Source organism: Schistocerca americana, chromosome 3, assembly GCF_021461395.2.
Source record: "Schistocerca americana isolate TAMUIC-IGC-003095 chromosome 3, iqSchAmer2.1, whole genome shotgun sequence".
Taxonomy (NCBI): domain Eukaryota; kingdom Metazoa; phylum Arthropoda; class Insecta; order Orthoptera; family Acrididae; genus Schistocerca; species Schistocerca americana.
The window spans coordinates 688,581,384-688,597,913 of record NC_060121.1 but is presented as its reverse complement, the minus strand read 5'-3'; the positions used below and the strand labels follow the sequence as shown (position 1 = coordinate 688,597,913).

General features: G+C 42.1%; 1 protein-coding gene across 1 annotated transcript in view; it reads right to left on the bottom strand.

Annotated features, from left to right (window-relative positions):
• LOC124606314 (juvenile hormone esterase-like) overlaps positions 1-9,902 on the bottom strand; it is a 136,851-nt gene extending 126,949 nt beyond the window's left edge. Inside the window, exon 1 of the mRNA XM_047138296.1 lies at positions 9,675-9,902. Within this exon, the coding sequence (XP_046994252.1) occupies positions 9,675-9,902 (228 nt within the window). The remainder of the gene's footprint in view (positions 1-9,674) is intronic.
• Between the last annotated feature and the right edge of the window lie 6,628 nt (positions 9,903-16,530).

The window sequence follows — 16,530 nt, the reverse complement described above, 5'->3', positions numbered from 1 at the left end:
ATCATAGAGCTATCCAGTTTTTACTTTCAGCAAAATTTACACACGACAGATTAAGCAGATGGAAACTTTATTTACGGGAATTTAATTTTACAATTGTTCACATTCCCGGTACACAAAATGTTGTAGCAGACGCACTATCCCGTTCTCTCAGCAACAATCAGCAAGACATCGCAACCAACTTCTGCCAAGCAGATTTTAGCGTCATGTATATTCAACAAGTTGCATTTGAAAGTTTTATTTCGGCATCATTACGAGACATAGCACAAGAGCAGAGTAAAGACAACGTATGGAAAGAAATTAAACACCTTTGGCAAGATAGGAATAATGTTACCATCAGAAACCATTACACTGTACGCAATAACATTCTGTTTCGCCGCTCTCACCCTGACAGCAACAACTGGTTACTATGCATTCCTGACGAACTGGTTAACAAATTAATTTGGTATACTCATTTAAGTTACGCACATTATGGAGCCAGAAAATGTTTTCTTATACTGTGACAGAACTGTTATTTTGCCAACATGAAGAAACGTATTCGATGAGTTTTAGCGTCATGTAAAATCTGCCAGGAAGCTAAGTCAGACACGACTTCACATATTCCTCCGTTACACCCCATTGTACCTGTTAAATTGAGACACATGGCCGCTGTAGACATTTTTGGTCCGATTCCCAGAACAAATAGAGGTTTTTGTTACATCTTTGTCGCTGTTGAACTCACTTCAAAATTTGTGACCTTCACTCCGTTACGCAAAGCTACTGCTAAATCTGTTTCGAAAGCATTTGTTAAACATTTTCTATTTCATGTAGGGCATGTATTGAAAGTAATTTCCGACAATGGATCACAATTTCGATCCGCTATATGGACACGTATGTTACGAACAAGAAACATTTCTCCGATCTATATATCCAGGTATCACGCTTCTTCGAGCCCTTGTGAACGACCAATGAAAGAAATTGGTAAACTATGTAGAATATACTGCTATAAAAAACATATTGATTGGGATACACACATACTGTCATTCCAGGATGTAATTAACTCCATACCAAATGAATCTACTTTGTTATCTTCGACTGTTATACTGAAAAATGTTTAACCACCTAACAAACTTAAAGAATTAGTGTCCTTTCCTACATATCGTCGACTACGACACCATGAAATAATTGACATTGCGCTGAACAACATCAAACGTGCCGCAGAGCGCCGGAGAAGACAGCAAAAACAGGTTTGTACACGCCGTGACTTTCACGCTGGACAGAAGATATTAGTACGTACACATTATTTATCCAACAGAGGAAAGAGTAGATGCAGTAAATTTGAGCTTCTATACGCAGGTCCATACAGAATTCGCAGCATTCCTCACCCCAATGTAGTACACGTCGAAACTCTGAGAACCAGAAAAAGCAAAGGCAATCACCATGTCTCCAATATTAAACTCTTTATTGAATGAACATACTTTATGATTTATCACACTGTAACGACATTTCCTGATTTTTATATGACCAATTATGCAATTCTATCTATGTGACTACTTACTGATGATTATCGTATTTTTTCTTGGCAAGTGCCCGGCAAGGTAAGGTTAGCAGGTTGCTTTTCTTGTCGTTACACAACAGACCGTGCACGTTTTTCCAGATAAAGTTACATATTTTATGACCAATTATGCAGTTCTATCTATGTGAGTACTTACTGATGATTATTATATTTTTTCTTGGCAAGTTCCCGGCAAGGTAAGGTTAGCAGGTCGCTTTTCTTGTCGTTATATATCAGACCGTGCACATTTTCCATTTTTAGTGTATGTATGATTGTTTTCCTGTTTTGCTTGTACGCACTACGAAATCTTTAAGATATAACAAACACCAGTTGACTTTGACATTTTGCCTTATGATATCTCAATATCTTGACTATTCTACACTTTTGGTTACTGCATTATGAGACTGTGTGTACATTTTTGCACCTGAACACTCTCTGTGTTTTTGACATAATACGTTTTCTGTCATGCTATGCCGTATGCTTAATTATATCACTAGAAACCAGTTTTTATTTAATGGGTACATGATTTAAATGCAAGATATTAATCCTTATTCATCATTTTCAGAAAGCAATAACGTGTAAAAGAAATAACTTAAAGAAACCACAGTGGATTACTATGAAATGGGAATTTGACCTTCGGAATGAACGAAAGAAAATGCAATACCTTGTGATGAAGAGTTAATGGATCGGAATTAACAAGCATTAACAAGAATATACTATACACATCGTATGATAGCAGTCTTAACTAATTATTTTTCTTTCAGAATACGAGGCGATTGATGCAGGCTGTCAGATAGAACTACACATCTTAATTTTAGTGATGAAATATGCTAGAAATAAGAAACTCTATACTATGAATAGTTGTATGAAGTAAATGGTATTATGAATAATGAAGTGTCTTTTTTGCAGATGATAATGAATTCTGATGAATAGTTATATGAAGAATATGCTAATATGACTAATGAGGTTTTTCTTTGCAGCTGATGATAGTAATGCATGAATAATGAAGTTTTTCTTTGCAGATGAGGATAATGATGAAGTTTTTATATTTACTGTTAGTAGTTATTTAAGTATTTGTTGCAGTTCGTTTTGACAGTATGTCTTATATCGCATGGTATAATGACTGAATGTTTTGAAAAGGACAGCTAGAGTACATACATACTGAGTACACGTTTCATTACCTGTTAATTCGAAGTTCACTACTTTTCAGCATAATATGCGTTTCTTCTTTCAGCTTAATAATCCATTTTGTATTTTTTCCAGGAGAAGCTATTCATGAAATTAATGTGCTATAAGCAGTTAGTTATTAAACCTGTTCTAGTACTTGCATTTTTTTACCCATTTGTGTGTGTCATTCATGAATGTGATCACATATACTCTACTTGTTCATAACCTTGCTACAACTGACTCATGACGAATGACGTTACTAATCCTTATTTGCAGCAATAAGTCAAAAGCAAATATTTTCATGCCCCAGCAATTAATTACGCAATGCATTGCTGGCACAAAAAAATGTATTACTAGTCCCAAATAATGCTACTAGTTTAAGAGATATTTATAGTACTAAATATAATGCAGATTTGTCAGATGTATTGAATCCATTAAATCTATGTATTATTGGAACACAGACCTTGAGTAATAGTTACAGTGTGTTGCATTTTAAATATGTCCTATGTCACTTGAATGATGAGTTCTGAATAATACTGAATAACGTTTTATAAAACTATATGAATACTTTGTAACTGGCCAATGAATGCCACTGTTTCTTATATTTTAAATTTGTCTTATGTCACTTACATGCTGATATATATGAATGCCAGTAGCTTGATGCTACACTCATTAACTCCTGTTTTGAATGATGACTTCTGAACAATGCATAAAAATTGTTTGTAACTGGCCAATGAATGCCAATGATTACTATAACTAGATGAATTATGTAAATGCTATGCCATTAATTAACTCTTGCTTTGAATGATCACTTCTGAATAATGCATAGAAATGATTTGTAACTGGCCAATGAGTGCCAATGATTACTACAACTAGATGAATTATGTTAATGCTATACCATTAATTAACTCTTGTTTTGAATGATGACTTCTGAACAATGCATAAATATGGTTTTTAACTGGCCAATGAGTGCCAATATTTAGTGTAATCTGATGACTTATGAATAATGTTCTGTAATACTCCATACATAGTACAGAAATGTTTAGTAACTAGGCAATGAGTGCCAACAATTACTCAAATCGGTTAATAGACTAGTGTAATTCTCTATGATGATTATCATAAGACTTAATGTCCTTCACCTTCTGACCTAATTACCAGAAATTACTGCAATATCCGTTTGTCCTGTCTATCCTCACGATCATGGAGCACTATATTTGGTTTTTGCACTAATTCTACGTTGGTGTACCTCATAAGAATGTGGTGTTGACACATCATGCTGTCCAACACCTTGAACGATGGAGATGTTATTATGGTCCCACTGTTTGGTGTACCTAATGTACTACCAAAATGATAACATTGGATATTAATACGACATTTCAGTGTCTTGGCTGCACCGATTCATACTTCAGGGAAGAGAACTTCAGATTGTCTCACTTGGTGTTGTGCTTCTGTAGACAGATATGGGCTTTCAGTGCAGCTACGTGCAACCTACTGTGCTACAACCATGATGCAATCCTTCCCTTTCCTTTCCTAGTTCTTGTAAAATGGTAAAAAAAATATACAGTGCGTGTGCACTTTATGTCATTTGTTAATATGTTTTATACTCATTGCGTATACATTTTGTCATTTCTTACATATACAGTGTGTGTGCACTTTATGTCATTTGTTAATATGTTTTGTACTCATTGCATGTACATTTTGTCATTTCTTGATATGTTCTGTACTCAGTGCAAGTGCACTCAATTTCATTTCATGTTCTGCACTTATATATATATATATATATATATATATATATATATATATATATATATATATATATACTCTGTGACTGTAAACTTAGTTAATTAAGTAGATTTTAGAAAAATTTTGTTGCTCATGGCAAGTCCAATTGACTCACCATCGCTGCCAAATTTTTTGCCCCCCCCCCCCCCCCCCCCCAGTGGAGGGTTATGTAAGAGGTCCGAGCATATGTAATTTCGATGTATTGCTCATGCGCTGCCTGCGATATGCAAGGTCTCCGACCAGAGAGCAGTGTTGACTGCAGTAGGAACTGTGTAGCTGTAGCAGTAAGTTGTGGCTAGTCTGGAGTCTGCTCTGGTCTGGTCTGGTGTAACGTGTTGGCTGGCCCGGTCGCGGTGCAGCGATGCCGGAGTCTGAGTATTATTGTATAAGATAAAAAGCAGCCTCGCGCATATGTAGTAATGTCACCTCAAGTCCCACATAAATGTTTTAAAAATGTCGTAATAATAATCTTGCTCATAAAAAGTAACTTTTAACAACCATTCACTTCAATTTGAGGAATTTACTAATTTCTCCCATCAATGATCATCCCGATTGTTGCAAAAGAAAAAAAATCAGTTGCTTCCTTTCATAAATGAGAGATATATCGGCCAGCATTGCACAGAGCTGTGCCGGAAAAATTTATTGTAAGAGCAGATATATCCGGCGACTTCATTGAGGTAAGAATTTTTTCCTTTTTTATTCAGAATGATCTTTCAGGGCCATGACGCAGCACTACTGTCGTCCAAAATTTACCAGGTTAAATTCACAGTGACTTATTGAAAAGTCATAAGTGAGCGACAATTTAATTGAGAGGTTAGTTACATTGTTTTATTACCAGGTTACTGAATTTATTTTTTTATTTGGACGTTACACTCAATGTGAACGACATAATTATAATTTTTACTGTTGAGAGGTTTAGGAATTTTTTCTGTTTTGAGGTTATGCTAAATGTGAATGAATTTTGATCTTAGATTAAATCAGAAAGAATTTTGTGTTGAGGTTAATGTGAAAAGAATTTTGTAGGGAGGTTACAAATGAGAAAGAATTCTGTTTTGAGGTTACACTAAATGGGAACGAATTTTGGTGGGGAATATTATTCATATTATTTACTTTAATATATTTTGTGGGGAGGTTACAAGCCGCTACCCCACTTTTAATTATGAGTTAAACTGGAACATATTCTCATTTTTTGTGATCCTACAGGAGCATTTTTCCTCCAGTTTAATTTATTTCTCTTGTACAGAAGAGCATCTCACTCATATGAAAAGAATTTTATGGGCCAGTAGAACGTGTAATAGTTTACTTACGTGAAACTGAAAATTAATTTTACATCTCAGACAGGATTTTAAGTGCACAAAAATTTTGCATGTGTTCCAATACTACAACATACAGGGTTCTAACAACCCTTCTGATGATAACTCTGACACTTTACAGCATATTTCTCCGTGTTACGTCACTTCACAGACTACGTTTCCGCCTCACACTGGAATTTACGTGTGTATTTCACCTGTACAAGTAGTATAACTATGAACCTCTGTATCTCTGGAACGGGTAAAGATATCAGGACAATTTTCAAGGACGTTCTATATCGGGATCTTAGGATATAAAAAAATTACGGTCATTTAGTGTCCATAGCCCAGCTGGAATCCGCGACTCGGTTTTGGTATCAAAAAATCATGTTTTGTTGCCCGGTAGCGGATACAGATTTTTGGAAACGGAAAGATGGCACTTCTATGTAAATTCCTAGGGAATATGCCGCTAAAATTTGAGCAATTTTCCGCGGTTAGCTTTTTAGATATACGTTACTGTGGGCGAAAAAATGGTAAAAAGCCTTTCTTAGAGGTTTTCCCAGGAAGCGTCCATGAAATAAATGATGCTTCCTTAAGCCGTTAACGCGCAATACAGACCGCACCTAATGCCAAAAGAACGAACCAATTTGCTCCATTTGCCTAAACTGGAGGAAGTGTGTAATACTCAAATTTTGAACCTGTGCTGTAGGATAGTTAAAATGGTCCTTGTGGTGGTTGTACAACTGGTCCCTAGCCCAAGGGCTATCCAAAACACTTGACTGTACCTTCCTATCACCAACAGTACGTGAAATTCGAGCCCAGGAAAAATCCCGCCTGTGCGCAGCGTTTTGGAACATATTGGTAAGCATGGTGTCCTACACATACCAGTTACAATGTCCTACACAAGCGCGTGGAAGTTTGGGTCGGTCTGGCAAGCGTGCTCGGCTAGCCGTAGTGTTTAAGGTGACCGCTCGCCATAAGCGGGAAATCCGAATTCGAGTCCCTGCCGGTAAAAATCTTCATATATTATGAATAAAATAGATACAGCTGACGTAATATGCAAATCAGTTTCGTTGATTTTACTTACTTGTCGTATGCGGTACAGTAAAAAGGAAGCAAGATTATATTTGAGGGTGATTTGGCGTTTTAAGTGCTGCTGCCACCTCTGGCAGTAGCAATGGATCCAACCAGGTTACTCATCGACTAGAACTGAATTCGTATAACAAATATTAGTACGCCATTTCACGCTGCTTTACGTCTATACCAGAGTTGTACAATCGTAGTGGAGGCGAATGGGGCGCGCCAGTCTCTCATTATCATGCCCAGATGCTCCAATGGGAGAGAGATCTTGAGAACATGTTGGCCACGTCTATAATCAGTCGTCATGGCGACCATGAAGTTTCGGCACGGCCACCGGCCTCAACTCGTCGTAAAGGTAATACCTTTTCTGCAAATTCTCTGTGCGAACCATACAAAAGCACACTGCACACTGACAGTAAGTGTTGAGCAAAATGGCAAGGCCGTTCTCCTTGGAGCCTCTGCTCTCACGCCCGTCCATCCTCATCTTAGACACAGAAGTGGGACACGTCTGAAAAGACGAGGTGGTGCCACACCTGTGTCCCGTGCTGCTTTTGCCGTTATCTCTGTCTGCACACCTACCTCCATTCCTGTATCAAGAGATGGCGCAACAGTAGTCCTCTGGCTGTGAAAGTAGGATGAAAACCGAGAGCAGACACTGTGTGCAACAGCTAACCAAAGTCTGTCATACTCTCTTTCTAGATGTAAAACTACGATAGCGGCTGATGTGTGCGCCTGTGAGGTCGTGTATATCCTCTTCAGTCCCCAACACATATTCAAAGTCCAAACGAGCTGCATTTATGTTAACTGCTTTGTGTTAATGCTGGTTAATAAAAAAATTACCCTAAAAAGTTTTGGAATCAAAGCGAATTATATGCAAATGGTATCATGCGGTTCTAGGCGCTTCAGTCTGGAACCGCGCGACCACTACGGTTGCAGGTTCGAATCCTGCCTCGGGCATGGATGTGTGTGATGTCCTTTAAGTTCTAGGGGACTGATGACCTCAGATGTTAAGTCCCATAGTGCTCAGAGACATTTGAACCATTTGGTATCATGCGAGTATGATATCTCGGGACTTAAGCAGGACAGTCATACAAACAACTATACAGTTTCATTTTGCTTTATAGCCATATAAAATGTTCATAAACAGTACACATAGCCAACATACGCCCATCACTGGCTCCAAGACAGAACCAGCTTTCATCAGAAAACACAACAGACCTCCAACCTGCCCTCGAATGAGCTCTTGCTTGACACCCCTGAAGCGGCAAATGGCTGACATTTGAGCTCAGTGGAATGCACGCTGCAGAGCATCTGGATCAGAGTTGCTCTTAAAGTAACCGATTTCTAACAGCATCACTATGGTGCCAACTGCTGGTCAGATTGCTGCTGCAGATATAGTACGATGCACCAGAGCCACATGCTAAAAACGGTGGTCTTCCCTCTCGGTGTCCGCAGCTCGTGGTCTCGCAGTAGCGTTCTCTCTTCCCGAGCACAGGGTGCCGGGTCCGATTCCCGGCGGGGTCAGGGATTTTCACCTGCCTCGAGATGACTGGGTGTTGTTGTGTTGTCTTCATCTTCATTCATCCCCATTACGGTCGGAGGAAGGCAATGGCCAACACCTCCAGTAGAACCTCGCCTAGTACGGTGGTGCGAGTCTCCCGCATCGTTGCCCTATGCTCTGTCAAGGACTATTGGACATCATCATTCCTCTCGGTAGTGCCACTTGGCCGTCCGGACCACGGTCTTCTTGCGACCGTACATTCCAGTGACCACCGCTGCCAGGAATCATGTACGCTGGCTACATTCCTGCCAAGAACTTCGCAGTATCGAGTCAGGATCATGCAGCGGCTCATGGCCAGTGAGGTACTGATAATGGCGTCTTGGTCGCCTTAGAGGCATTCTTGACTAACCTCAACTCTCCACGTCAGATGCCAAAGGTAACTAATGCTCACGACCGTTAAGCGTATATTTAAAGCAAACCGGATTTGCATCCTCATAGTGACCTGTTGGCACCCCTCTTACACGACATGCGCGAAATTTTAGTAGACATCATCTTTCAAGTGCACGAACACGTCCTACCAACTTTCGTTTATGTCGCGCAACTCCTTCTTGGTGTTGCGATTTTTTCCTTCAGTGTATTGTATTCAAAAACAAACATGCGTTAGAGGCCACTAAAGATCCTTCACGGATAAAAGGAAGCAAAACACCTACGCCACAGCAGAACCAGTTCTTCATTTAGTTGAGTTAGACGAACTACATCCAAAGAACAGATTATTTACAGACTTACATACCGTAAACAGTTTAGATAAAAAGAGAACAGAATCTTTTGAAATGTGACGCTGTAGAAGAATGCCTATGATAACTAACGCGTATGTACTGCATTCTACAGAAAAGAGAAGTTTTTGAGGCACGGCTTAACAGAAAGAGTAGCATAATGGGGCACATCCTGAGGCGTCGGCAAATTGTCGATTTGGCAGTAGAGAGAAGCTTTGGTGAGAAAAATTCTAAAGAGAGACAAACGCGTGAATACAGTAGAAAGGTTAAAGTGATGTAGTGACGAGTAGCTGTTCAGAGATCAACGTTGTTGCTCATGGTAGCCTAGCACAGACAGCTGCATCAAACCAGTTCTTGGACTTAAGCCCACAACTACAATAACAACAGGTTTGTAATTCCTTAGAAACTTAAATATAATCTCAAGAATAAAGAGCAAATAACCTTTGAGTATCCCTAGACCTAGAAGACGTTGTTACGTGGAATGTAGTGCCTAATAATATAGCACATAGTTTGGAACGTGAACGGAACAACTAATTATACAGTACACTTACCCTGAACCGTAGCGGTCCAACCGGCGCCTTGGCAAAGGGTATGTTGTAGAAGGCCAGGAAGTGGCGACCCTGGTAGGACTGCTTGGCGGTGCCACGCACGGCTCCGTGGCGAGTCCGCACCACTCGCTTGGCGGCTTCCGCGTCGGCGCCGGTCGCAGCCGCCACCAGCAGCAGCAGCAGCGCAGCGGCTACAGCCGCAGCCGACGATGGCGACTGCAGTCGTATCATGGCTGTTGTGGCTCGTAGATAGCGGAACAAATGCTTTTACGGCTGTGTTGTTTCACTAGTTAAAAGCCTCGCAAGGTGCACGACGACTGACGCACAACCGTATCTACAAGGCTTTAGATAATGTCACAGTACCGTTCCACACAGTCTTCCGCAGAAACCGTACCTGCTGGGCGCAGGTGTTGGCAATGCCATAGTAGATAGAAGCTAGTTTTAAAAGAGGACTGAAAACATCAATGACATTCCTAGACCTAACAACTGCCTACGATAGTGTCTGATAAGATGGACTTATCTGAAACTGAAGATAGTGATTCCATGCCTTCAACGTACATCACTCCTAAAGAATATGCTCAGTAACCGCAATTTTAAAGTGGCCAGTGTAATGGACGTTAGTAAGTCATTTGAGATACACTATGTGATCTAAATTATCCGGACACCTGGCTGAAAATGACTTACGAGTTCGTGGCGCCCTCCATCGGTAATGCTGGAATTCAGTATGGTGTTGTCCCACCCTTAGCCTTGATGACAGCTTCCACTCTCGCAGGCATACGTTCAATCAGGTGCTGGAAGGTTTCTTGGTGGATAGCAGCCCATTCTTCGCGGAGTGCTGCACTGAGGAGAGGTATCGATGTCAGTCGGTGAGGGATGCATTCCGTTCCCAGTGAAATACTAAGAAAAGACTTAAAAACAGTATTTATAAAGAAGAGATGTTTAAAAATTGAATGATAAGTGGACACTAGCCGCTCAAGCGAACATGTATTTTTCTCGTGTATCCGTATTATAATAATTTCTCTGTGTGATTTTCGAGGGCAAAGAAATCTGCCAGGAAGTTTCATATCAGCGCAAACTCCGCTGCAGGATGAAAATCTCATTCTGGAAACATCTCCCAGGCTGTGGCTAAGCCATGTCTCCGCAATATCCTTTCTTTCAGGAGTGCTAGTTCTGCAGGGTTCGCAGGAGAGCTTCTGTAAAGTTTGGAAGGTAGGAGACGAGATAGTGGCAGAAGTAAAGCTGTGAGTAGCGGGTGTGAGTCGTCGTTGGGTAGCTCAGTCGGTAGAGAACTTGCCCGCGAAAGGCAAAGGTCCCGAGTTTGAGTCTCGGTCCGGCACACTGTTTTAATCTGCCTGGAAGTTTCATGATTAAATATTGTTGTTCACCTTTAATTTGTAAGAGGTGATCCCGATTTCATGTCCACCTTCCTTGAAGTAACCTGCATTCGAGTAATTTACAGTTCAACAATCGCAGCGGCCGATGCAGCCAACGACGCCATTACTTGGCGATATTAACCTATAAAACTTAGCGGGAGCGAAAAACTCGCCCCCTATTAACATAACATAATTTTTTTTCCACAGCCGCGCGACGTTGCAGAAACTACGTAGCTTTAAGATTTTTATTTTCAGTACAAATGCGAGAGCCAGAGCCAGGACTCCGACTACAATGCAATGGTTAACGGATGTAAGAAAAAATATTCTCGCGCGTATGTGGGCCGCAATTGTAATTAATAATTAAAGATTTTTTGCTTTAAAGTGAACTGACTAGCCGAGGAAATTAATACGAAAAGTTTATTCCATTGTTCAACTTAGGTGCTCATGTTTTAAGATTCAGCGAGTCTTACAGTCATTAACGTAATAAATAATTTTCACTAAAGATTAATATTGTTAAAATAGAGACAACATCACAAAAACATTTAATTGTAAATCAAAATTGAATGAAATATCAGTTTGATTAAGGCCCACCACGTACGTCGGCAACAACCACCATTATCAATCAATTTGTGTAGTAAATAATAAATTAAATTACGACGGCTGACGGACGCGAGATTGGCGCCGCAACTTTGGGGCCCGATCAAAGAAAATGCGAGATTTACTAGTATGATACTTACTATTGTAATAATGTAGTTATGTATGTGCCTAATTGTTGTAAAATAGTAATGCCTATATCACTTCTTTTATATGTACAACAACAAAAGCACACCCTGAGGAGGTCTGGAGAAGAAAAAGTGTAGAAAAGAAGAAAGATTACATGAAAGAGGAAAAAAGGTAAGGCCTATTGTGAAACCATCCTGCGTAGCTCTGTGCAGAATATCGAACCCGCAAGCACATGAGATACCTTCGGTGGAAAAAAAAGTAGTAAGTAGAGTGCAAATTAAATTCTGTGTATTTCTGTATTTATATGTTTATTTTTGGATGGGATAATTATTCGTGTGTGTGTTAGTGTTAATGATTTGTCAGTAGCTTAAAGTAAATTTACTATGAGAAAAATAGGATAACCAAAGGCGTCTGCAGCAGACGAACAAAATCTTGCTAATATGGAGAGTGAGGTTCAGGCGCGAAACGTGAGCGGAGCGAACCCCAAGCCACCGCCTCAAATAACTTTATTTCCGGAGCGGGGGCCGAGGATTTGGGGACAGCGAATGACGCTCCACAACAAAATGGGAATCTACCACCGACGACCCTAATGTATACTCAGGGGTCCAATCGAGTGCTAGATTAAGCGGGGCACCAGTATGTTCACCGATTGCAGACCCGTTTGCAGAATTTATGCGCTGGTTAGAAGAAAGAGACAGGGAGAGAGATAAGATATGTGCTCAGATGCTCTATGAGCAAGAGCAACAAAGAGAATAGAAAGAAAGGGAAAAGAAAAAATGTCAGAACAGAGGGAAAGAGAAAGAGATGAGAAACTTTCTCAAATGCCAATAAGCGTGAGCAGAAAGATAGAGAGAGATAACAAAGACTAGAAACGAAACTAGACAGTATCCAAAGCGAACTTGCCGAGACGCGAGACGCTTACAGAGAAATACCTGATCTTATGCAAAGCCTAGCCGGCGAGATGCAAAAACTACAGATATCGCAGGCCAGGCTAGAAGACAGTCTCCAGACTTTATCCAACCGCGTGGATAATGTGGAGATAGATGCACGGAAAAGTATTGATACACATTTGGAAGTGCAAGCTCAAGAAGTCGAAAAAGAATTTAATGAATGGCTGGAAGTCAAGGATCTCGAGATATCTGCGAAGATTGAAAGCGACGTAAAAACAGCTGTAGAACAAGCGACTGCGGCCACAAGTGTGAATATTGACGCTAGCGCTGCCGCACTACACGCTGAATTAACACGGATCAAATCCCGTGTGACAGCGGAGTTGCCGAATTGGTACCAGAAGGTCGCGAGGAGACTATGTTGGAAAGGAATGTAAACAGTGGCGGACAGATAATGAATCCGACTCAGCGTACTGATCACTATAATAACGCAGACGGTATGCAGGGTGCGAGTGCGCAACCGCAACCTAATGTGAATTACGGTCACGAACAATATGCGATACCGTGCAGCGAACATCACGGAGTAATGAATGACACAGAAAGTAGCACTCAGATGTGCAAAAAGGAGGAGAATGTGATAAAACACAGAACATTCCAACCTTTCAATAGCGAAAAACGAAGTGTCCACGCTGTCGTATTCATTAAGAGCTTCAGGAATGTGTTACCCAGGACATGGACGGAAAGACAAAGAATAGAGTTCGTGGCCTCCTTTATTCAATCAAGGTGACGCGGCACTGTGGGCCACCGACGTGTCCGAAAAATGTCTAACGATGCAACAGTTTGAAGGTGCATTCTTGCAAAAATTCTGATCCGATAGCGTCCAAGAAAGACTACACAAGGAGTTGTAAAGTCCGTAAATACACAATCCTAAGGTGGGAACGTTACGCAAATATTTAGAAAAGTATATAAACAATACCAGGTACTGGGACGAGCCCATGTCCGATCGCGACATAATCGGATTAATAAAAATGAGGTTGCCCAGTGAAATTAAAAAATACACTCCTGGAAATGGAAAAAAGAACACATTGACACCGGTGTGTCAGACCCACCATACTTGCTCCGGACACTGCGAGAGGGCTGTACAAGCAATGATCACACGCACGGCACAGCGGACACACCAGGAACCGCGGTGTTGGCCGTCGAATGGCGCTAGCTGCGCAGCATTTGTGCACCGCCGCCGTCAATGTCAGCCAGTTTGCCGTGGCATACGGAGCTCCATCGCAGTCTTTAACACTGGTAGCATGCCGCGACAGCGTGGACGTGAACCGTATGTGCAGTTGACGGACTTTGAGCGAGGGCGTATAGTGGGCATGCGGGAGGCCGGGTGGACGTACCGCCGAATTGCTCAACACGTGGGGCGTGAGGTCTCCACAGTACATCGATGTTGTCGCCAGTGGTCGGCGGAAAGTGCACGTGCCCGTCGACCTGGGACCGGACCGCAGCGACGCACGGATGCACGCCAAGACCGTAGGATCCTACGCAGTGCCGTAGGGGACCGCACCGCCACTTCCCAGCAAATTAGGGACACTGTTGCTCCTGGGGTATCGGCGAGGACCATTCGCAACCGTCTCCATGAAGCTGGGCTACGGTCCCGCACACCGTTAGGCCGTCTTCCGCTCACGCCCCAACATCGTGCAGCCTGCCTCCAGTGGTGTCGCGACAGGCGTGAATGGAGGGACGAATGGAGACGTGTCGTCTTCAGCGATGAGAGTCGCTTCTGCCTTGGTGCCAATGATGGTCGTATGCGTGTTTGGCGCCGTGCAGGTGAGCGCCACAATCAGGACTGCATACGACTGAGGCACACAGGGCCGACACCCGGCATCATGGTGTGGGGAGCGATCTCCTACACTGGCCGTACACCACTGGTGATCGTCGAGGGGACACTGAATAGTGCACGATACATCCAAACCGTCATCGAACCCATCGTTCTACCATTCCTAGACCGGCAAGGGAACTTGCTGTTCCAACAGGACAATGCGCGTCCGCATGTATCCCATGCCACCCAACGTGCTCTAGAAAGTGTAAGTCAACTACCCTGGGCAGCAAGATCTCCGGATCTGTCCCCCATTGAGCATGTTTGGGACTGGATGAAGCGTCGTCTCACGCGGTCTGCACGTCCAGCACGAACGCTGGTCCAACTGAGGCGCCAGGTGGAAATGGCATGGCAAGCCGTTCCACAGGACTACATCCAGCATCTCTACGATCGTCTCCATGGGAGAATAGCAGCCTGCATTGCTGCGAAAGGTGGATATACACTGTACTAGTGCCGACATTGTGCATGCTCTGTTGCCTGTGTCTATGTGCCTGTGGTTCTGTCAGCGTGATCATGTGATGTATCTGACCCCAGGAATGTGTCAATAAAGTTTCCCCTTCCTGGGACAATGAATTCACGGTGTTCTTATTTCAATTTCCAGGAGTGTATTTAATCAATGTGCCGGAATAAGATATAGAACAATTCACGGAAATAGTGGACTTATTGATCGAAGACATGAAAACCGAAAACAAGTGGAACCATGCAGGCTGTAATCAACAAAAAGCCGATTACAATGGCAGTAATAGTAACAGTAGTAACTTAGTGCCAAATGGTAACTGGAATAGGCAAGAGCATCGGCAACAGAATCGAGGCACAAGCAATGGCAGTGGTTATAACGGCAACGGCTATAATCGTCAAAATCAGAAGAGACGTCATGATGGACGCGTGACTAGTGGATGTAATGGTAACGGCAATCCGCAATGGCGGAACAATCGAAACCAGTGGCGTGGTTATATTGAACCGACACCACAGTGGCAACAAAACACAGCGCCACAATGGAACGTCAACCCAGGTCCGTCACAGAACATGTCAGGAAGTTACAACCGACCAAGGCAAAACCAGAGCCACGAACAGTATCAAAATACGCCATCGGGGAGGCAGGTCGGCCAACCCAACAGTAACAACAACAACAACCACAATGTGAGATTAGTGGAAGTGGCAGACAATTGTCAACTCACTAATGCTCAATACGCTCTCCGTTGTTGGCTGCAGGATGGTGTAGTGAGGGCATATTCCTGATGACAGCCATAAACTTTGTATGCTGAGATACAATGAAGAAATAAAAATAGAAAAGGAACTTGAAGACATGCCGCAGTAATGTAAGCGAACCAAATAAGTGTTGTGCAGGCTATATTGCAAGCAGATATGTACGGAGCACCAATACAGATAATAGTCGATACCGGTGCGTCAACCAACGTCATTAGCGCAAATCTTTACAAAATAATTGAATACCAGTATTGTCAGTGAAGAACTGTCGTGTAACGGGTGCTATAGATGCACAATCTCATATCATAAAGCACCAGGTGCAAGTCGAATTTACGGAAGAAAAAGAAGCAATGAAAGCTCGTTCCTAGTAGTTAAGGGATTAGGTGTTGCTTGCATCCTGGGGATGGAATTTTTACGCCAGAGGGACGCAAAAATCGACCTCTTGTGCGGGGAAGTAATCCTTATGAATGAGAGTAGACGTGCAATTTTGCCATTGTTGAGGACACGGGAAGTGTACGGTAAATACTGCCGGCCGGAGCTTTCATTCTAGATTCGAAGGATACAGATAATGAATTTATATTCTGTCTTAAGTACAAGACAAGCATATTATGTAGAGTTTATTACTGAAGACAGAGAGGGAAAAAGGAAACTGATAGCCATGAATGTCATGGAGTCAGAATATTTGACTGAAGCACAACGAAACAAGTTGACTCAGCTACTTACAGATAATGAGAATGTGTTTTCGGAAAAACCCAGTGTTATCGAGGGCTACACTTATAACATCGAAGTGGTACCTC